This window comes from Pholcus phalangioides, unplaced genomic scaffold (genome assembly GCF_987345545.1).
Source record: "Pholcus phalangioides strain wild (caught in Gottingen) unplaced genomic scaffold, Ppha-v1.0 ptg000005l_1, whole genome shotgun sequence".
NCBI classification, from domain to species: Eukaryota; Metazoa; Arthropoda; class Arachnida; order Araneae; family Pholcidae; genus Pholcus; species Pholcus phalangioides.
The window spans coordinates 11,276,987-11,301,216 of record NW_028301598.1 but is presented as its reverse complement, the minus strand read 5'-3'; the positions used below and the strand labels follow the sequence as shown (position 1 = coordinate 11,301,216).

Genomic DNA, 24,230 nt, shown 5'->3' with positions numbered 1-24,230 from the left:
ATAAAAGAAGACTGTTGAAGAAAGCGATAAGGGATAGTAAAAAGCAAGCTGAATCTAGGTTGGCAGATAACATTGACTCTGACCCAAAATCATTTTTTCGATACGTCAATAATGGATGTAAGGGGACAGTTGGCCCCCTCTCGATAGGAGGCTCAAAAGTAGAGAGCAATGTAGGCATGTGTAGTGCTTTCAATGACTTTTTCGCGTCGGTTTTTAATGGAGATAATGATATTCGATATACGGGTGTTGCATGGGGTAATAAAACGCTCAACGATATTCAAGTGGAAGACGTGGAGGTCCTAAATCTTCTAAGAAATGTATGTGCAAGCAAAGCACCAGGACCAGATGATATCTATCCCAGGGTTCTCAGGGAAGGTGCTAATGAATTGTTGGGGCCAGTCGCACAGATATACAGGAGTAGTGTTGCTGAGGGTATCGTCCCGAGAGATTGGAAACTGGCTAACGTTGTTCCGATATTTAAGAAGGGTAGTAGAGAAGTGGTGTCTAATTATCGTCCAGTGAGTTTGACGAGCTCCCTCTCGAAAATTTTGGAAATTATCATCAAAAGGCAGTTTGTGAAGTGGATAGACGAGAATAATGTATTGTCGGATAATCAGCATGGGTTCAGGAAGGGGAAGTCATGTGTAACTAACCTTCTTTGCTTCTATGATTACGTGACTAAGGCTTTGGGTAAGAGCAAAAATGTCGACGTTGTTTACCTTGATTTCCAGAAGGCATTCGATCGGGTCCAACATGGCAAACTCTTGAAGCGTTTACACGAGATTGGAATAGGGGGCAACTTGCTGAATTGGATAGAATCGTGGTTAAGAGATAGGTCGCAACGAGTTATGGTGAACGGGGAATTCTCTGGTTGGACAGATGTTACAAGTGGAGTTCCTCAGGGAAGTGTCCTTGGCCCCATACTTTTTTCACTTTTTATCGATAAACTCGATCAGGGTATCGATGGAATTACTAGCAAATTCGCAGATGATGTGAAGCTAATGGGGGTAATCGGGAATGAAAGCGATAGGGAGTTGCTCCAGACCAACTTAAACAAGATTGCAGCATGGGCAAATGAATGGAGCATGACGTTTAGCGTAGATAAGTGCATGGTCACTCATTTTGGTTCGAACAACCCACGGTTCTCTTACGAGTTGAATGATGTCACTATCCCGGATGCAACTAGAGTCACCGATTTGGGAATTCTCATTGACGAGCGACTTAAGTTTTCTGAACATTGTTCAGCGGTTGTCAAAAAATCGAATAGAATGCTTGGTCTCATTTTCAAAAAGGTCTCTTCGCGTTCTCCTAAAGTCATTCTTCCGCTTTTTCGAGGCTTAGTTCGTCCTGGACTGGAGTATGCTGTAAGGTTTTGGAGACCATACCTACAGAGGGACATAGACTTGGTTGAAGGGGTGCAGAGAAGAGCTACGCGTGTCCTTATTGGCACACAGGGCTTGAGTTATGAAGAAAGACTTCATTTTTTGAATATGTTTACATTGGATGAACGCAGGTGTCGAGGAGATATGATCGAAGTGTTCAAAATTTTCAATGGGATGGATAGGATGGACCATGAACTTTTAGTACACCGCCAATCGACTGCTTTTACAAGGGGACACCAGTATCGATTGGTGAGGGACAATGCAAGGTTATGGTGTCGCAGGGAATTTTTCTCCAATAGGGTTGTTAATAAATGGAATAGCTTACCCCCGGAGGTAGTAAATTGTAACACAATTGACACGTTTAAAAAGAAATACGATAAATATGTTGGGGTAAATCGAGAAGCTATCCATTCTTAGAATAAGACAACCATAAGTATTCTTTATGGGCATTGTATAATATTTTATCATGTGTATATATTGTTTGTAATTTGTGTTAATTGCATTTTTAATTGGGTTGCTGTATTTTTGAAACATATGACAACCATATTTTTATGGGCATCTTTTTATCAGCCACCTCGTTGGGCATTTTGCCTGTTGTGGCGTTGTATTTGTATTTGTATTTGTATTTGTATTACCTGAAACATTTACAACAAAACAATTTGGTATAATCACCCCCAATGACAACTTTGGAGATTGTTATTTAGTTTTCCAGGTCACATGATGAGAGGTTTAAAATTTTGGTTATAAAGATTTTAGAGAGAGAAACCTTTAGATTAAAACCTTAAAAAATTATTTTAAAATGAGTTAAATTTTTAAAAATAAGTTCACAACAAAAGAAATTAAATCAAGGTTGATTGATAAAGGAAGCTATTCTTATATAATCACCTTCATTCTAAGATACAGAACTGGTGCTTTCTTCAATGTACATACACTTAAATTCTGTATCATTCACATTTCTTTAAAAGTTGTGCAATTCAGCCCTGTTGGTTTAATTTTCTTTCAAACTTTAATATTGTGGTGTCTACAAACTTCAATATTCCCATCTTCTTTACGGGAAGAGAGACGGGGACAGAGAATATTCTTGAGAATATTCTTTCAAAGGACTACTATTATAAATTACTACAGAATATATTCTTATCAAAAATAATAATTATTCTCCTGTTATTTATTGAGATTATTTATTATAATACATGTTATTACACATATTCTTGATTATACTCTCTGGAAAGATTTTCGGTAACTGAAGAATATTCTCATCGAAGAAAATATTCAAGAATATTCTCAGGAAGGACTATTATTAACAACTTTAGAATAATTCTTATTATTTTCTATAAAAATATTTCCGAGTGATTAATGAAAGTAGTCCTTCCAGAGAATATTCTCAAGGATATTGTATGTAACTATGTTATAAATAACAGGAGAATATTCTTATCAAGAACTTATAAGAATATTCTCAAGTTATTTATAATAGTAGTCCTACCAGACAATATTCTCGAGAATTTTACATCTCTATTTATGTACATAGGCAATGTATGTGAAAATAATAAACAACGATATACATATATACAATAAACAATCTGGAATAAAAATTGTGAGTATAGTATCATTCACAGATAATCAGTCCTTAATCTTAACACTGTCCTTATGTAGATAATCAAAGAATAATCTTGTCTTGTATGAGATAGAATCTAGAATTGAGTTTATCCAATCTAGAATATACAAATCTCATTGATTTTCAGTATAAGCAATCAAGCTTGAATAAGATATAAATTGACATCCACATGGCCGGCACCTCCATTTCATTCACACACGCCGGTAAAGGACGAAACAGTTTACACTTGTCTTCTTGGGCATAAATTATATTGATTATTAGGTATCAGTGAAACAACCGATGTTTTTTTTTTGGCCGTAAGTTATACTTTTTAATAGATAACCGTGCTACCTCTCTTGTTGGCTCATAAGAGGGGTCCTCCAAGCGCGAATGTTGTCTCCTTGATCCCAGAGCTCACGTGTTATCGTAGAGTATAGATGTAGGTTACAGTCCAGGAATCAAATCAACTTCTGCAAACGTTGGATGTTCAGAGGGCTGCCTAGAATTCTTATCTTCCAAGCCAGCATTCTGAACTCGGCAGTTGGACTCACAGAAACGGAATCAAAATAACTAATCCAAAGCTTAGAGGCACAGGCTCTCCCGGCAGAGCTGAGATGTGACTACATGATCATCCGAGTACTGATGCAATCAGGAAATGTAAGCCCCATGACAACCTCATCATGGCGTTATATAGCGGCAGCTATGGAGGAGGTGGCCAATTAGCGCAGATCGAACCAGATTTACATATCTTGCAAATCTCTTTTCACTTCGGAAGGATGACGTAGCAATATTAAAACAACCCGCCGTTGGTTCGTACTATTACACATGCTGTTTATGTGTATGTGCCACCACAAATTATACGCAGGAAAAATACTATAAATCTGGTTGTGGTGGGGGATTGGAGGGGGGTTGCCTTTGTCTCCAGGTGAGCATTGTGGAACCCATTGTGAAAGCTGGTTGAAAGGTAAAGAAGTGTCACTTCTATGGAGAAGCTGTAAATTTACGAGCTCGTAAATTTGGTCATCAAAGTCATAGGGGGTTAGAGCTACAACTGTGGACATTTTTTTTTGTGGCTTTCGTCCATTACTTTTTTTTATTCTTCCCAGTCATGTCCATTACTTTTTTTTATTCTTCCCAGTCACGTCCATTATTTTTTTTTATTCTTCCCAGTCACATGGTATTGTGTTAGTGCTTTTTTATTATCTCATTTAAATTATATCACATTCTTAATTAATTTATCAGTGTTACGTTATATACAATGTTATTCACTACACCTACATAAACATTGGATTCGCAAATGCTCAAACTGTCTAAAATGATAACCTGCCTGTAACAATATTTTTTTTTTTGGTCCTACAGTATTGATATAGACAAGTTTTGATGTACAATGTGAGCATGAATTTATGCATCAAATTCTCCTATGTCAAGGAGAAGAATTATTTAAAAAACTGAAAACACAGATTTTGTACATATCTTTGCAAAAAAGGGGCAGAGCAGAGTTTAGATGGCGTATTAGATTGTTTACAATGTTTGGGCAAAAAATAACATGGGATGAATGGGGAAAATTTTAGAACTTATGCTATTGATCACAATAACTTATGATCATTGTAAAGAATGTCGACTCTACTATTAATAATGTTGAATAAATTGAAATGAATGAGTTGCCAACTGGGTTTTAGTGGAAGCATCTAATTAATCTTGTAAGGATTCAGAATTAATAATTAGCTAAGGCTTCATATTTTTTCATAAATGTAGCCTGTTAATAGATAATAAATATGTCAAAGAACATTATTAATACATTCTTATTATATATTTCTCACAAATTTGCAGTTGTGCATGAGGCAATCAGTACTGGTGATCCAGAACTTGTCCATGAAATTCTGGAGAGGAGAGATTATCAGCGTTATACCAGTAGAGTTGGTGGAATTCCCGAACTACTAAAGAGAATCAGTGATGTGAGTGAGCCTCTGATTTATGGAAATTAAATCTTCCTTTATAATCTTATATATAAATGTGAATGTATGTGTGTGTGTGTGTGTGTGCATGCATGATCTGCGTATATACCAAACAGGACCGGGATTGAACCGTAGGCTACTTTAAAAGTTCGTCAGAGCTGGGCAAATGCCCGAAATGGGCAAAAAACTGTGTGGCAACAATGGTTTTTGGGGCCTCGACAATCACTTTCGGAACGTTTACTTTGGTTACCGTGGTTTCCAATAATGCGTTTCAGACGGGAATATATGCCTTTACAATGGTTTGTCACACCTTTAATTCTGTTATTATAACAGTTTATTCATTTATAACGGTTTGTCACATTTCCAATCCTCCCAGTAATTGAAGAAAACCCGGGAAGCGCCGGGTATTTTTGCTAGCCTATATACAGGGTGTCCTATAAATGATAATGCGGCCTTTATCTCATCAACCGCCCATCGTAGAGGTATAGTTTCAATTTAAAAAATGCTTAAAAGGCGTTTGAATAATATTCGCTGCCCAAGCTGGACGTATGACGTCGCTAACAACTGAGAACAACAACTACGACGACAAAACTGGGAATAAAAATGTTCAACGTCAACTGATGAACTCAATGCCTGCCTCAAATCATCAACACTCTGGCACGAAGCTAAAAAATTATCATTATCCACCAACATGCGAGTTCAACTGCAAAATGACAGCACTGCTATAATTTTCACATCAGTTGATCAAACTTGGCAATGGAAGAATTCCCGTAGACCCAAGCACTGAACTGATAACGTTCCCAAATGGATTTTGCCAGTTCTTATATATATAAACTCAGTTCAAGAACTTGCAGACAAAGTCTTCCCAAACATTCAACAAAATGACCAAAACCATGAGTGGCTTTGTGAGAAAGCGATTCTGGCATCGAAAAATGACAGTGTGAACAAGATATCAACAAAAAATCCTAAAACTTATTCCAGGAGACTCCACATCTTACAAATCGGTTGACACGGTCACAGACACAGCGCAGACAGTTCTGTGTCCTGCAGAATTTCTGAACTCTTTGGATATTCCGGGTGTGCCACCACACAACTTGACCCTCAAAGTCGGAGCACCTATAATGATTTTAAGAAATTTGGAAATACCGATACTCTGCAATGGCAACAGACTCTGCGTGAAGAAATTGCACAATTACATCATTGAAGCAACGATTTTAACTGAATGTGCTGGAGAAGAACACGTCTTCATTCCATGTACCCCAATTATCACTGAAGAAATGCCATTCACTTTCAAGCTATTACAGTTCCCGATTCCTTTAGCTTTTGCCATGACGATCAACAAAGCGCAAGGTCAGTCGTTAGCAGTGGCAGGTATCAACTTACTTGAGCCCTGTTTTTCACACGGACACCTTTTCATTGCCTGTTCGCGTGTTGGTAATCCTAAAAATTTGTACGTCTACACACCAGATGGACAAACAAAAATATTGTGTATCCACAAGCAATGCCTGAAGTTTTTAATTAAAATATTTAAAAATGAAAGTAATTTTTTCTTACTTAATGCAGAAATATTTTGATTAAGAAATAATTAATAAGCTATATACATGTAAATTTTTTACAGGGCGGGCAACGTTGCCGGGTATCAGCTAGTCCTTTATAAATGGTAAAAAAAAGTGTATACGTGAAAAAGTGATGCATATGTTTTTTTTATAAGTATTTGCTTTTAAATTGCTAAGGCTGTTGAAAAACATCAGTTCAATCGTCTATTCATTTCTGCAATCTTATAAAATTATGATGTTCATAAACTTTTGATAATTTATCACCTTGGGAGGGAAAGCATAGAAAGCTCATGGCCCCTCCCCAAAGCTGACTGGTTTTATTTAAAATTTTTGTGAAAAATTTAAAATATTGTAAGAAAATATCTTTTATATGCTGTTTCAATCAATTTCTGTTGATTAAAATTTTTTTGAAGGTTAACTCAAAATTTCTCCGGAAGAAATTCCCACCAAAAGGTCAATCCTACATATGCCCCTGTCCCCCCTTCTCTGTGTGTGAGAATAATACAGCTCTGATCAGATCACAGCACTTCAATGTATCATTGAACTGTATTAGTTGGAAAGGATGGCAACACCTGCTCAGTAGAGGAAAGGCCACGTTTTTATTTTGCTCCGACGCCATCTTGATATTTTTATCTTTTTTCCTTTACTTGCTTATTTATTTCATCGTGTTTATTAGTTCTCGCTATTAATTTCTCAGGTCCCCACAGATTTATTGATCAGAATCTTTGTACAATGTTTTATAATGGGGAATCCTAAAAAACAGAGCAAAAACATTGACGAAATTTTCTCGCCTGCAAATCGACTGCTTCATTCACCCCCTCAGGCTACGGGTACCTTGGGAAAACGTCAAAGGCACAGTTCAACTGATTCGCCTCCCGCCCATCGTGGAACTGACGCCAACACTGCTGACATGCTGATGGACCTCAAATCTATAATGCTGGCCAATTCTGAGACCCTTGCAGATCTTGCTGTCAGAATTGATGCTGTGGATGCGAAGCTATCGAAAATCACAGATGACCTCGAGAGAGCTAGCCGGGAAAGATCGGACCTCAGAGCAGCTAACGAAAAATTGAGATCTGATCTGATGACGATCCAGAGACGCCTAGACCGAGCTGAGGACTACAATAGAAGAAATAATCTAATCCTGGAGAACGTACAGATTCCACCCTCTGATGATGTCCAGGACTGGTGCTCCGTCGTACGTGATATTGTGAAAAAAAAGCTACAGATGTCTGGAGCCGACCGTCTGATGATCGACATTGCTCATCCACTCCGCCGCCGAAATGGAGATTCTGGTAATCTACAGTGTGTCACTATGATAGTGAAATTTGTTCGCCGTATTGATCGCGATGATGTGTTTAGTGCCTTTAAGAGTGTACGCCGTTCCAACTTCACCTTACTCGATGGTTTACGTGTGAGAGAAGATTTTTGTGCCACAACAAGGAAAATTAGATTCCACCTCCATTCACTCATGGATAGCAGCTTGAAGGCAAAAAAGAGGGTGAGACTGATATGGGACTGTCTATTTGTGGACGGTAAATGTTTTTCGGTTGATTTGAATGATAACTCGATCATCGAGGTCCCATCAAATACATCAAGTAATACCGATGTCTGATCCCGGTCAATCGTGCCGCAATCCGAAAATAACTCTCCTCAGGATAATCAAATTCCGGAAAACAATTGTTTGAATTATGTTAACCCCCTAGTTGATTGTCAGAATAATGATAATGCTTTAAAATGTTGTTTTTATAATATTTGTGGCTTACGGTCGAAACTTTCATCAAAACTTATCTCTGATCTTTCTGAATTCTTATTTTTCGGTTTAACAGAAACTTTTTATACAGACCAAGACCTGGACGTGCGGGCATGGAGTGATTTCAATTTATTTATTTCACCGGCAAAAAAACCCATATTCGGCAGACCTACTGGCGGTATTATTCTTGCTATACATAAATCAATAACTGTCTTGGAAATACTAATGATGTCTGAATTCGCAATATTTGTTAAGATCTCCCTATCTGATACTCTATTATTTCAAAATCTAATTATTGGAACCGTTTATATACCCCCAGAGAGCAACAAAACGAAAAATTTTATTGAAATTTTAGATTTTTGTTACACTCTGGTCAGTAGAGGTCAATGGTTTTTGGTTGGTGGGGACCTGAACTGCCACTGCGGGGATCCCTCTGGTCGGGCACCTCCGGATCTTGCATCTGGAAATTTTAGCAGTAGGGGTTCTCTTGACCGTAAACGCGACAGAAGGGGCAATGCCCTAATTGATTTCTGTGAAACTAATGCTATCGCTATCTTAAACGGTTCATACCCCGGGGATCAAGATGGAAATTATACCTATGTTTCATCATTTGGGAAATCAATTGTTGATTATATTTTTTGCCCATTACAGTTCGCAATAAATAACATAATAAACTTTGAGGTCGAGCAATTTTTTTACTCTGACCACTTTCCAATTGTTGCCTACTTCCTCTCGTCGTCATCTGCACATGTTTACCCTAACAACAACATTGAATCTAAGCTACGGTGGCAGCCCCAATTTACCGAAATTTTCCAAAATACCTTTTCAGATTGCATAGCTGACACATCCACTCACCAAATCACCGACTCCAATGCTAATTTTGAATTTTTCAAAAATAGTGTTTTTCATGCAGCAACTCTTGCAAATATGCATCAACGGGTTAAAAAAAAACATCGTAAATATCTTAAATCTCCCTGGTTTGACTTGGAATGCCGCATTTTAAAGCGTGATATGAGATATACTCTAAGAAAAGCCCGACAGAGAAACTGCCCCGAACTTTTCACAAAATATATTCAACTGAAAAAATCTTTCCGTGATTTATGTACCCGCAAAAAACACACATATTTCCAGGAAATCCACCATAAAATACAAAATGCAACTAATTCCTCAGAATTTTGGAAAGCTTTGAACATTTTTAGATGAAATACATATCTTAACCCCTCAATAATTTCTAAACAATGTTGGTTCGATTATTTCTCTAATCTCTTTGCTGCCCCCTCAACAGCTAACCTAACCCACTCCTTTGCCCACCCTTACTTTAATAACTCTTGCAGTTTTTTAGAAGCGTCCATCTCAATTACCGAATATTTTTCAGTGCTTTCGTTACTGAAACGTAATAAAGCCCCAGGGAGCGATAGCATCTCCAATGAATTCTTGACGAATTTGCCTCCTGACGGACATACATTCCTCATTAATTTGTTTAATTTCATTCTGGAAAGCGGTGATATTCCTCGATCTTGGTCCGAAATAATAATCTCGCCAATTATGAAAAAAGGCTCTCCGTTGGACCCGAGCAATTACAGAGCTATATCTCTCTTGAACTGCACCTCAAAATTTTTCTCCCTTATACTAACCAAAAGGCTATATCATTGGTCGGAACAGAACGGGATCCTCCCTGAATCTCAAGGTGCATTCCGTAAGAACAGGGGTTGCACTGATCACATTTTCACACTTAGCTCTATTGTTCAAATCCATCTTCGAAAACCCGCTCGCAAAGTTTTTGCGTGTTTTGTTGACCTAAGTCAAGCCTTCGATTCTGTTAATCGAAGCATTTTGTGGTGGAAGCTCTCTGACCTAGGAGTAAGCCATAAAATTATTAAAATTTACGATCTGCTTTTCAGTGATGCCCGTGCAAGAGTAAGAAGCACTAATGGGTTAACAAGTTCTTTCCCTGTAGCCAGAGGAATTTAGCAGGGCGAACCTGCCTCCCCCCTCCTCTTTTCCCTATTTTTAGCTGACATTGAAAAAAATCTTTTTGTCAGCCTCATGTCCATGGCATTTCAATTAATAACTCCACTGAACTCAACATCCTCCTGTACGCAGATGATATTGTAATACTGGGTGATTCAAAAATACAGTTGCAAAAAAAAATCAATCTTCTTGACTCATACTTTAAATCTAACCACCTTACTGTTAATTTAAACAAAACAAAAATTGTTGTATTTAGAAAGTCTGGCCGTCTCGCAAAAAATACTAACTTTTTTTGGGGTAACGTTAAACTCGAAATAGCCAGTAGCTATGTCTACCTTGGCCTCCCTTTTTCATCTTCAGGAAAATTTTCATTAGCAGCTAATTTCATGATAAAAAAGGCTTTCGCGGCCATGAACCAACTACTTGACTTACTGCGTAGCTCCAGAAACCCCTCGCTGAGTGTGGCATTCAAATTATTCGATAGCCTTGTACGATCTACTCTATGTTATGCTGCACCAGTTTGGGGTTTCTTCTATGCTGATATGCTGGAAAGAGTCCATACGAGTTTTCTGAAAAAGTTACTAAATCTGAGCAAATATTGTCCTGGTTATCTTGTTAGACTTGAGCTTGGTCGCCGCCCCATTGCCACTCAAATGTTTAACCAACTTATCTCGTACTGGCTTAGGCTTCAAAAAATGGACGAAAACCGTCTACCAAAAATTTGCTTACTTGAACTCTGCCGGCACACAGATTCGGAAAACTGGGCAAATTCAGTCAAGACCCTTCTGAATAACTGCGGTCGACCTGATATCTGGTGTACACCCACTCCTTACCTCACTCCAGTAGTTCTAACATCCCTTACTTATAATTTTACTGATATCTCTCTCCAAGAAGACAGATCTCGATTGTCTGCTTCAACATTATTTCATTTTGTCGATAATTTTGAATTTTCGCTATCCCTACAGTCTTACCTTCTCTTCAATCTCCCCTTGGCGGTCCGTAAGAATATGGCCAGGCTTCGCCTTTACCCTTTTATACTTTATACTAACAAAGGTATATTGCACAAATTTAACCCTGATGAACCTTGTCAGTATTGCAATCAACTAAATAGCTACAATGATCTTTTTCACCTTCTTAAGGAATGCACATTCTTTGCCCTTCAAAGACATACTCATATCTCTAAATACCTTCGCCATACCTACTCCCGATCAAACTTTTATCTAATGTTTAGCAACCCCTCTCCTTCTATGTGTCTACATTTTTTTCGATTTATCGAGGATATATCAAAAATTCTATTTTTCTTGGGGCAGTAGTTTCGACGCCCTTTCTGTTGTTGTTTGCTCCATATCTCTGCCCATGCGCCATTCTATTTATTTATTCTATTTATTTTATTTATTTATTTATTTTTTAAATCTATCTGGATTCGAAACTATATTATGCATTTATATTTCTTGTGTTTAAACCTTATGCATTTGTTCCTGTCTTGTGTATCTCCAATAATTTAATTACTAATATTTGTACTTGCCATCCACTGGTGTACTGATAGGCACGATTGTGCAAATCATTAAAGGTTCAGTTCAGTTCAGTTATTAGTTGGAAAATTATACACATGATCAGTTTTTGATTGTTCCAAAACAGTTTTTCTTACTTTATAAATTGAGTAAGAAAAACTAATTTATTCTCATTGGTTTATGACTGATTTCCTATGAGCATAGTCTGGAGAGATCCTGATTAAATTTTTCATAGTTTAAAACAATGGTGAGCAAACTTTTTAGGAATGGGTAAAAAAAAACCCCTTTTTTTTGGCTGGTCAATCTTTATTTATTATAATACTCTATTTATTACATTTCTATATACAGTAGGCTCTCTGTAATTCTACAACCCAACAGTATTAACAAAAATGTTGACTTAAGCAGATGTCAAGTTAGCAGGGTTTCACTCTAAATTTTTGTCCGATCGCTTTTGTTTACATAATTATACACATTTGAAAACTCCATTAAATAAAATGCTAATTCTCATTAATTTTGATTCTGGGTTGTTCCATAATAGAATCGTAATGTATAAGAAAAACATTTATCTCTTGAAAAATAATAAAGTATATTTTTGGATATGTGCGGTGCTCAATCCAAATAAATGAAATTATCTATCGAGCTTCTTCAACCATTGTTCGAAAATCTCTGATGTTATACATGCCTTTTTGTTGGTATCATAGTCCACAGGAAAAGTTATAACATTTTAACAAATAACTCTTTTAAGTTGCTAAAAAGAACTGTCAAATGAACTTAGTGTTTTTACATCCTTCACATTTTTCTCCTTTGAAAGCAAAAGTTTGGTGAGGAAAAAATAAACGAAATAAAAGAACTGAAAAAATAAGCCTGTTTCGTAGCAATTAAACACATCTGCAGCTTTATACTCCTCTATCATTGGTTTGAGAATATCATTCTTAAAATTTTCAACTTTTCTTGAGATACAGATACTCTCTCTCCACAAACTTTCCTAAAAGCAATCCCATGGCTTTCTTTGAATCGGGTCAACCATCCACTGCTTGCAGTGAAATCACATTGATTGAGACTTTTTGTAAAATTTTTTGCTTTCTCTTGAATTATTGGTCCTGATAATGGGATTGAGTGAGATTGAACAGATTTGAATCATTAAATGGTTGCTTCTTCTACATCACTGAAGTCTGATTTCTTATGTGTTTTCTGCTTGGTTGTTCATACCGAGATTCATATGGTGACAAAATTTCTTCTTTTTTTTAACCAAATGTTGAAATGGTGTTCCATGCAAGTCTATGTTCTTTGGCGAGTTCACTCTTAGTTTTTCCCAAATTCTAGTTTTTTTTTTCAAAATTTCAACCTTTGATTTTAAAGTTAAAGTATGAAGTTTGCATGGAGCCATTGCATTCACGGCCGTCGATACTCACGATGAAAACCAAATGATATATTCAGCGTCTAACCACTGGCTTTAGCTATTTTTCTTTTACTCCCTTTCCTAGAAATCATTCCAAGAACACAACTTTCTAAAACTTAGTTCTGCCAAAAACATTCTCCGCAACAGACAACATCAAAACTCTCAATAGATGAGATTTTTATCCCTATTGGATGTTGACAATAGCCACACTTTTTTTCACCATGAAGAGAATGAAAGACCTTTCCTATAAATGCCACTAAGCCGGTCAAGAGGTTTCAAACATTCATTCTTCAAAAGCATGCCCCCCCCCCCCCCAGCCACCAACGCATGAAAGGGGCCCATCATAGAGAACAAAGAAATAAAAGATTGTCGAAATATCCACGAACAATGTAAAAAAATTCTTATAACTATTATCACACTGGCAATTGTAAGATCCAAAGGAGCAAACAGGGCCGGTCATAGACCTAGTGGTGCCCGTTGCAAAAACAGTAGTCAGCGCTCCCCTCTCCCAGGCGGGAATCCAGAGTGATGTGTCAGAGGGGGAATTTTTTGGTAGTCATTACTGTCCCATAAAATACAGGACAGATTCCTTCTACCATATCATCAGACTCTTGGTGTGGTGATCATCCCTCCCACCTCATGGTTGGATATTAAGGAACGAAGAAGTCGGAAAAGCTTCTTCTAGGATGGGATTACTGCTATTTAATTTGTAAACAAGCATAAAAACCCAACATGTTTGATTTAATTAACAGAATTAAAAACATTAAAAAAGCAAAACATCACACATTTATACAGGATACTCATCACAAAGGATCTATATTCTTCATACTTATTTTAATTGAGTTTTATGGTAAAATTCCTGTAGTGCACGCATCACGTACAGCCTAAGATGATAATAAAAGTGGTTAAATCAAAAAGTGATTTATAATTCGTATGATTTATTTCATATTTATAAAACTCGTGAACTTCATTTGAAATTATCCCTTTCAGACGCAGTACTTAAAAACAGAAGGGGCAAGCAAACACCAGCTAAAGCACCTGGACCCGACAACTTGGGCAGGCCAGTAATTATTCTGAGGCAACTTGAGTGGTGCCCCGAGCCTATTTGGGGGGGGGGCACTTGTAACTCTTCCTTTTTCTGAGCATAACCATTTCCAGAAGACGTCAAGAAAAGACTGCCTCCGAGAAAGCACACTACGACCCTGGGGAAGGGGAGGGTCGTCTTAAGAGCATCATGGGGCCCCCGGCCAAGTGGTTTTTCTGCGGCTCTACCTAGTAAATTCTAGAAAATTTTAACTAGATCTCATTTTTGTGTGGCCCTTTACTCTTGAGGCTTCCGGGCGGGCCCATGTGTTAAGACTGCACTGGGAAGGAGTTGTTTTTTTCTCTGTGGATTTTTTTTAACCTCAGGGACTTCAGCTTTAATTTCAACGATAATACACAATTCTTGAAGTTTGAGCTGAACATTCCTGAGGTAAAAAAAAGAATACCTAAAGTGAAAAGAAGCAACCCGCACAGTTGTGCATACAGGGCCTAAAAGGTTTATGCATAATCACCGTAAAGGTAATAAAAATGTTGCAAAATTTATCGAACTTACTAAGACAATTCGTGATTATGCATTACCGATATGCTTTACTGATTCAATGCATTTACCGTAACATACATTTAATTCTATATTTCATCAGCTTCAAAAAACCTTATTTCAAATATACGAAGATACATATCCAAAATTTCTCTTATATGAAATGGATTTGCTGCCCCCCCCCCATTGTTTTGGATATGTGAGGTGCACTATTTTATTTCCATATTCTCATGGAAGTGTCAATTAACCTACCTATTTTGCTGCGTATAGTCCATAGATTATACATTAATAAAAAATTACATTGAAATAAAAACGTCGGAAATGAGTTTCTTTGTGTGGATTGAAGTTGCATGAGAAGAGTCTTAACTTTGAAGTGGCTTTAGTGCGGATAAACCACTGCGTCTTATCTACAGCTTTATTTTTTTTTCTGAGAGAGAGGTTTTTGAAAAAAACCAAAAAACCGGGTTTTTTCAGTTTAAACCGGTTTTTTGTTTTAAATGGTATTAACATTAAAAACAATGAAATTTCTGAAAAATCATTCAAACTTCCAATAATTAACTAAAATAAAATGTTTATTAATGTAATTAACACTATTCCCCTGCTAATTAATCAATAAATATTTATTACATTTTAGCAAAAACCACCTTTTCAAATTTAATTATTTTTTGCTTAACTCAATGGATTACTGTGTGTTTGAAAATTCTTTTAATGTTATTATTAATCATATAATATATAAAGGTTTTTCTCCAGTTACTTTCATTATACTTAATTAGGAAGCTATTTTGCAAAAAGTAATAAAAATTAGGTGAATATAATGTATTTAATGAAGCATAAATAATGCAGATTAATTAGCAATGATTTACGATATACAGGGTGATTATAACTAAGGTTCTGATTTCAAAACACTGGAAAAAAAGAACAATTGTCAGAAGGACGAAAATTGACATAAATATTCCTGAAAAAATTCAATTTTATTTGATAAAGAGGAAAAAATACTTAAAAATGTAAAATTAATGACACATCATCCAACATGTGGGAAATTTGCTCGCAGAATGGAAACGATAGCCAGTCATGGCAAAATGATACCTTAATTATAGCATTTCACGATTTCATAATTCATGGAAACATCACAAAAAACGAAGTAATTGAACAAATAACAACTTATTACGTCATCACGTCCCGGCGGAGACGTGATGACTTTTCTTTCCGAGCTCACCTCAGCATAATATCCGGAAAATAACTGTTTCCTTGATATCTCTGGCTGAGAAAAAAGCCATCTATATCTCTCTAAACCGTCCCACCCGGGGGCCATTTCCTGAAGTTAAGAGAGGCTACTAATGCCTCTACTTCAGCGCCTCATGACATAGTGCGTGAAATTAGGAAGGCAGATTCATGTGTCTCCAGTGGTGTAGATGGTAGCATGCTTGCCCGGTATGCAAGAGGGCCTGGGTTCGTGTCCCGGCGGAGACGTGATGACTTTTCTTTCCGAGCTCACCTCAGCATAATATCCGGAAAATAACTGTTTCCTTGATATCTCTGGCTGAGAAAAAAGCCATCTATATCTCTCTAAATAACAACTTACTTAAGAAATGTTAAATATGTTGTCCACCGCGTGTTCTGGCTATGAGGTTGAAAGCACAAAAATTCTTGTTCGACAACAGAATCGGAGTATGCCATGGTCATAATGTGGATGTGCTTGCAATTCAGCTTTATTAAACCAAACACCCCCCCCCCCCCTGTTAATATTCCTAAGGAACTTCTAACATATAGGGGATGTGCTGGAGATTGCAATTCACCAAAAGTTTGCAATCCGACCACTGTTTATAACATTTTGAGGTACCCCCACAGCCAGAAGTTGCAAGTGTTAAGGTGCATCCTGTCAAAATGGGTCTTCAGCAGCTGCTTTGCTGGTATTGCAATGTGCATCTTGGTAGAAGTTCTATCCACACACTGATGCTGTGGAAGTGCCGAAATGATGTGGTTGCACATTTATACTGCTGGCCAAGTACAGCATCATCTACTTGCACATTTTGCACTTTTTTCTTTTGCGAAAGAAACTTCCATTGCTTCAGGAGTATCCATGCAAATTTTCAAGTCATTCTGATCAGTAATTATTGTATAGTTTTGGAATCAAATCTTAAATTATAATCACCCTGTATATAGCTGATTATTTTTCATAAATTTGTTACTACTATACAGTAGAACCTTGATTAACTGGGCTTAACAGTGTGTGTGTGAAAGTATAAAAAAAACTACTATTGAATATTAAGACTGGGAGATATACAGTAGGAGATGTGCTACTTCTTATGGGAAAGAAAATGAAAATGTATGTGAGGCAATGTAAGCACTAGTACACTAGTCTTTGTCCTTTAAGGACAGCTGGTGTCTTTATTGGATTATAGGACCACCTGCCCCTAGCATGATGGTGTCACTACTGTAGCTGCTTCTTTGTGAAGGTAAAAAGAAACCCTGTGAGATAATACACCACTACATTTAGATGTGTGATGTAATCGTCATTCATGAATTTGCTAAAGATATATAGAGCATCAGAATGTAGCCAAAGGTTGGAAAATGTTGTAAGAATGAGAAATTTTGGCTTTTATATATAACTTTAAATAACTAAGATATTTCATATGAAAAAAAATATATATATATTCTGGCCACTTTTATGAGACTTTTTAAAAAAAAACACTTATAAAATCTTATGTCATTTAAAGATATACCATCAGAATGTACCCCAAGGGTATAAAATGTGGTAAAAATGAAACATTTTGGCTAATAATGAACTAATATGATATTTTTCAAGGAAAAAAATGATATTTAGGCAACGTTTATTTGATTTTAAAAAAAACACTTGGTTAAAACCAAGGTTTAAACCAAACAACCTTGGTGATCGGGGAAGCTAAAGTGCATGGGTTTTCTCGTGTGAGAACATTTTTGTTTCTCCTTGTGTGACAGGTAGGAACGAGACTCAAGTGCAGGATCCCTATTTAAAATGGTCAACTAATCATAGGTTTTAATTCATTCATTTTTTTGTTTATATTTTTTTTTCGATATACTGTATTGGCGAATCGATTTTATGTTTCTAATAAAAGTAATACAAATCGGGAAAAAAAGAGGCATGAAAGGCCTCTGGCTCAAAATCTTTCCCACATCAGAAGACACCTTCAATTCTTGTAATACTCCCCACAACACAGGAAAACACTTTTGCTCTTGTTAGTAGAAAAATTGGGTGACTGAGAGAGGGCGATCCTCCATCATTTTTCTTTTACTGCACAACAACAGAGAAAGAAATTGCTTCTCCCCCCCCCCCCCCAAATCTCCTGCAGGGGTAAACGAAAAGAGCTCGAGACAGAGAGTGTGTATTTTTATCTATCCAAAATCGCTATGTGCTGTTCGTATATAGGTGCACTGCCCATCGATTATTTTCTTTTCGAAAAATAACCGGAATATTAAACACACACTCTCAAACCTATATTTACCTATTTTATCAAACCTATTTTTTTCTCATCTCGGTCATTTTTCATGTATATTTTATAGTTTATTTTATAAATACATATCTTAAAGATATTTTAAGAATTCGGTATAAAGAATACCGAGGGCGATTTCCCCCATTATTTTTATTTTTTACTGCACAACAAAAGAGAGAAATTGCAACTTCCCCCCCCCCCTCCAAAATTTCCTGCAGGGGTAAACGAAAAGAGCTTGAGAGAAAGACTATATTTCTATCTGACCAAAATTGCAATGCACCTATATACGTACAGTATATAGGTGCACTGCCCATCGATTATTTTCTTTCTGAAAAATAACCATAATATATGCACTCAAACCTTTTTGTTTTGTTTTTTGAGGAAAAAAAATTCTCCTCTCGGTCGTTTTTCATGTATATTTTATAGTTATTTTTTTATAAATACGTATTCTAATAATGTATATTTATAATGCGTTTCGGCGCCCCTTCTCATTTGGCACCGGCCGCACTGCCCTAAGATCGCCCCGGGGACAAATATCGTTCTCGACTTAAGCGGCGTTAAGCCAAACATTTGTCGACTTAGAGAGTTTCCCCTGCATTGAAATTAGTATTGTGCCAACCAAGGGAATAATAGACATCGAGTTATCCGGATAGTCGACTTATCCATGTGTCGAGTTATCGAGATTCCACTGTACTATTTTAAATCTGCAGTGGACCAGAAGATACAACCTTTTTTGGGGAGGGGGGTGCATTTTTCTCATCACAGGTTTGAAACATCACTTCTTTCTACTTTTATCTTTTGTTTATTTACCTTTTATTTTTTTCTTCACTAATATTCAAACTTGCATAATTTTTTTGTAGACTCCCGATTTTTATGTAGAAATGAAGTGGGAATTCACCAGCTGGGGTGAGTAATTTCGCTTTTTTTACCTCTTAGTATGTAAAATATAATTCAAACAGTCTATGCATTGATTTGTTGAATATGAAATTCATCCAGGAAAGCAAGCTGACTATTGTTTTGTCATCTTCAATATGGTTTTACCACCAGTTTTCTGAAAAACCTTTGCTGCTTCTCTATCCTCCATACACAACCTCTCCTCACTTCTTCCAGTGCAAAAATATGCAGCATTGAATCTGTTCACATCATGAGCTATTAATATCTATTCTTCCTCAAAAGTACTTGCAGATGAATGGGATCATCTTTAAACTTTAACTGTTGATCAAAGCTATTGTGGTTCCATGATTGACATTATATACAGCAAATAAATTAGAAATACCTCTTTCACACTAAAGCCAAAACCTGAACATGACAAGATCAATCATCTTATCCCTTTTACCCCCTCAACCAGCCAACGTATTGCAGAAGTTGTGCGAAAATACAATTTTTCTGAGGTTTTTATTGCAATCAATAAAATCAGCTTCTCTCGACTCGAAAATCTTAATAACTGTCTCAACAACTAGGGTGTCTATAGTATTTCATGCGGATTTAGCTTATCATATATATGGATCAGACTAAACATGTCTTTAGGCTCCATTATAAAAAAAAAATTTGTGTAAACAATCAAAAATTTGACAACTCATCTATCGTCAAACATTGCTAGTCCCCTTATCATAACTTTGACTTTTTTGTCTCCTAAAATTATTCAAAAATGTCCTTTACCTTTGAACTTGGACTTTTAGGAATCATTCAGCATCTTAAAAATTCCAACCAATTCCTCAACAACCTAAAGAATATACCTCCCTTCTCAAAAAACATGTTGGTTTATACAGCTATCCATACCACCATTAATTTCTCTTCTGCGATTGGTTCTGTCATTTTCCTCCCCTACTTCTTATATGGTCAATCATTTTGACTGAGTTTCCTGACATGAGAGCGTAATTTTTGCCAAAAGAGGTTATTATTGTCTCTGTTTATTTTATTTAAATCTTTAAGGTTTCCTTGCTACCTAAGAAGGAACATTGTGTTCTTGCATGCATAGTTACAAAACCCATGTGGCTGTCATTCTCACCACATTTTGGGTATAGCTACTTATTCAATCTATTTTTTTTAATATCTATGTGTATAAAATTGTATCACATGGTATTGATAATAAGCTAATACACTATCTACCAATAAGTATTTGGACACCTATGCAAATGACGATATCTGCGGTCTTGAGATACGTCACACCCTCCGCCGGTATGTATCGTGTAGGAAACAACATCGCAATAGTCGCATGCAAGATGCCGCGCAGTTCGGAGCTCTCTGATTTCGAGAAAGGTATAATTATCCGGTATCACAAAAATGACCGATCCTTAAGGGACATATCTAGCGAGCTGAAGTACCCAAAATCTGGACAGAGTAAATAATTGATCGAAGTGAATGATTCAATGAACGAGTGTATAGTAAGTCAAAAGTCACTTTATATCGACTCTATTGATCATATAAATGAATTTTTGATGAATAATAGGATTAATATCATATATGTTAATAATAGAAGGTTAAGAGAAAATTTTTTGATCAATTGATGGTACAGTGGTTAACAAGTTAAATTCATTCTGCGAACATGTTCATTATCCGAATTGCTCCTCGTATATTGAATCAAACTTCCCTATAGGAAATAATGGAAACTCTGATAATTCATTCTACAATTATTCATTCACATAAAAATAACTAATAAAAACAGCATTTAATCAATAATACTATATAATAATAATATAAATATTGTAATAAAAAATATACTAATATAAATAAAGACAAATAAACATACAGTACTATAATGTACACAAATTAACTCACTCTAAATGAGTCAAGAGAGGAGGACTATTATTTAATATGATTTATGGACTGTTGTTCGCAAAGTTATTCTTTTTGTCTTTAAAAAAAGAACCTATCCAATGAACTTGCTTTTGCTTCCTTCTTAGAATTTCTCAGAAATGAGAAATTGTTTTTTTGTTGGACAATATTCATTGCTCTCTGCTGCAGCTTTATTTGATTGGTTTTTTTCTACAGAATTTCGCACAGATTCCCACATTTTTCACATTGCTCGAATTTCATTTGAAAAGTGAGGAACTTCTTCCTTACTTCTGTCTTCTTCAGATGAGATATCTTCCATAAACTCTTGCTGTTGTGTGCAAAGAAGATCTATGTACGGTCATCTCTCTTGGCTGTTCTACCACTAGCTTTTGAATGTCATCCTTATGGATTTCTATAGTCCCATGATCTTCACCAAAGACACAATCTCTTTGACAGATTTTGGCTCCTGCTCCTGAGCTAGCCCTCCAAAGTCACGTTAAATAATGCAGTAGTACCAGTTTTCTCCAAGCAGAATTTAAAAAAAACTTCCAGTTCACATGCGAGTGGTAGCACACTACATCTTATAAACAATCACAGTCGCATATGTGTTCATTTTTTGAGTGAGGCTCACTGACCGGAGTCTGTAGGAGAGAATATTATTCACAATTCCACAGTACATGAATTGACAAAAGCAAAAATCCTTCATGCCACAGACAAATGGGTCCCTCAAACTTTCGGACTATGTGTCTCCAAAATTGCACTCATCAGTTCAGTAAAATAGGCACTAACACTTTCATGTTTACTCTGAACTCGTTTATGAAATTTGAAATGTCAAAAAATTTCCGTTGATTTGGGACAAAAATAATTTTTGAGTAAACTTAAAATTTCATCAAAAGAGACATCCGAGACCTTTCTCGGAGAAACCAAGGTCTGAATTATGCCCAGTGTCTTAATGCCACAAATAGCCAACGGAGTGGGATACTTCTTATCTGGATCGTCCATGTAATTTACCTCAAGAAAAAATTTTAGTTGCTTGGCATAAAGTTTGAAAGAATTCAGGAAGCACAGTGTAAAATGCATCAAAATCAGTTCAACACAAAAATGTTGGTGATCGGAACATTGTGAACTAAATCACGAATTTCATTCACTTGATTGATCACAGATCAACAAACCGCTTTTGAATGACCGTGAGAAGACTTTGCGAATCACGAGCAGTAGCATGAACTTGAGAGGAAATCATTTTCAACCGATGATGCGAACGAGGATTTATCCGTATCATAGAATTTCCATCGATCCGATCCCATTTACGTCACCATAAATGTAGTAAGGAAAATTATCGAAACATAGCAAGACCATGCTGATATCTGACTAGATTTATTACATGGTTAACATTAGATTAAGTAAGGATAACAAGTATATGATGAGTTACATGGTGTAGTAGTGATGACATTCGACTCGCAACAATATATATGCTTCAAGGTGGGCGTGGAACTGGCTGCGCACACTCATTGATATGCAGATTAGTCAGGAGTGTTGCCAGATCACAACAAAAATAAACAAAGCACAAAATTTTTGCTCTTAATGCAAATCATCGCTCGTTAACAGAGTCAAAATTTGTTAAAATTTTTGCTCGTTATGCGAATTGCTCGTTAATCGAACTGCTGGTTAAATGAAGTTTCACTGTATATGTATCAAAACTGAATTATTTGTTTGATTTTATTCTATTGACATAAATTTGGGTAAAAGATGATGAATTAGATTTGTACCAAATTCCTCGATATTACTCAATTTATCAGACAAGAATTAGAAATAAATCTGGAGAAATAATTGCCTATATATTAAAAATAGTTGTAATGTAAAACTCAGTATAGATATGATCACTGCTGAAGTAATTTATTTCCATGATACCAATTTGGATCTTGGTATTCTATTGATATATTGAGCGCACGACCATTCTCCGATTAAATTTATAAATGAACTAAAACCAATTTTAATAAAAATAAAGCATAATAATGTAATCTTCTTATGTGATTTCAATTACTATATAGTGAAGCGAAACTATGAAACTGAAGAATTAATTGGCATGCTAGCGAAAAATATGTATAAATTATATATAAATTCACCTACTCAATCATCATATATTAATCATGTTTATATTAGAAATAGCAAATTAAAATGTAAATATCGAACAGCAAGAACTGAACTTCAGATAACAGATCACTGGCTACCAATTATGAATGGTACTGACGATGGAAAGTAGGAGAGTGAAAAATTAATTCAGAACAAAATTTTAAATTTGTGTAAAAAACTACCAGATCGATGAAAGCATTTTTGATGAAAAAGATGTTAATGTTTTATCTGAAGATTTTTTTATATAATATTTAAATATTGATGCTTCTGGATGAAATCTATTTTAAAAAAATGGAAAAAGAAAAAAATGAATGGATTACAAATGAATTGAAGAAAATGATTGACATCAAAGAAGGCCTGTACAAAAGATTTAAATTAAAGAATGAAAATAAGGAGGTAAAGATTGAATATAAAAATTACGTCAAAATACTGAAAAAAAATCAATGATACCAAAGAAAGATATATTTTTCAATAAATTCTGTAACTGCAATGATAAAAAAAACAATGGAAAATTACAAATACTTTAATAAACAAAAACACAGGATCTGCAAAGAAACCTGTCAAAAAACCTATTTAAGTAATAACTGAATGAACACCAGGGGCTCTACCACCAGACTTATCCCATTGACGAGATCTCTTCCAGCCCAGCTTTGTGGCAGAGTCTGGGACAAAGTGAGTGCACCTAACAATCTGAATGTGTAGCTAGTGTTGTGTTTGATATTTCAGTGCTGCCATCTATACTTCAAATTGTGAGTGAAGTATAATGATTGAATATTTGTAACGTTGGCCTGTTGCTCTGTGGCGAGACTTTTTAACGGGGAGATCGGCTCGCATTCACACCTTGAAGTTGGAAACCACAGAAAACCAACTTCAGCCGACCACCACTGTGGCACCGGTGGGGTTTGGACCCGGATCCTTGCGATGCGAGTCTGTCACTATGACCACTCGACCACCACAGCGGCTAAGTAATAACTGAAGAAACGAATGAATATTTCATCAATGTAGCTGGAATTGAACACAATGAAACAATGATAATGACTGTATTTCTCAACAATTTGTAAACCAACAGATGAACTCTACATTAATTACTACCAAAGATCAATATATAAAAAACATACTTATGAAATTGAATTACAATAAAGCTACTGGATACGA

At 36.0% G+C, this 24,230-nt stretch overlaps 1 protein-coding gene across 1 annotated transcript in view; it reads left to right on the top strand.

Annotated features, from left to right (window-relative positions):
- Positions 1-24,230, top strand: part of LOC149086295 (ankyrin repeat domain-containing protein 13D) — a 97,180-nt gene that overhangs the window by 12,144 nt on the left and 60,806 nt on the right. The window contains exons 3-4 of the mRNA XM_089232318.1: positions 4,804-4,928; positions 19,031-19,076. Coding sequence (XP_089088444.1) covers positions 4,804-4,928; positions 19,031-19,076 — 171 coding nt within the window. The remainder of the gene's footprint in view (positions 1-4,803; positions 4,929-19,030; positions 19,077-24,230) is intronic.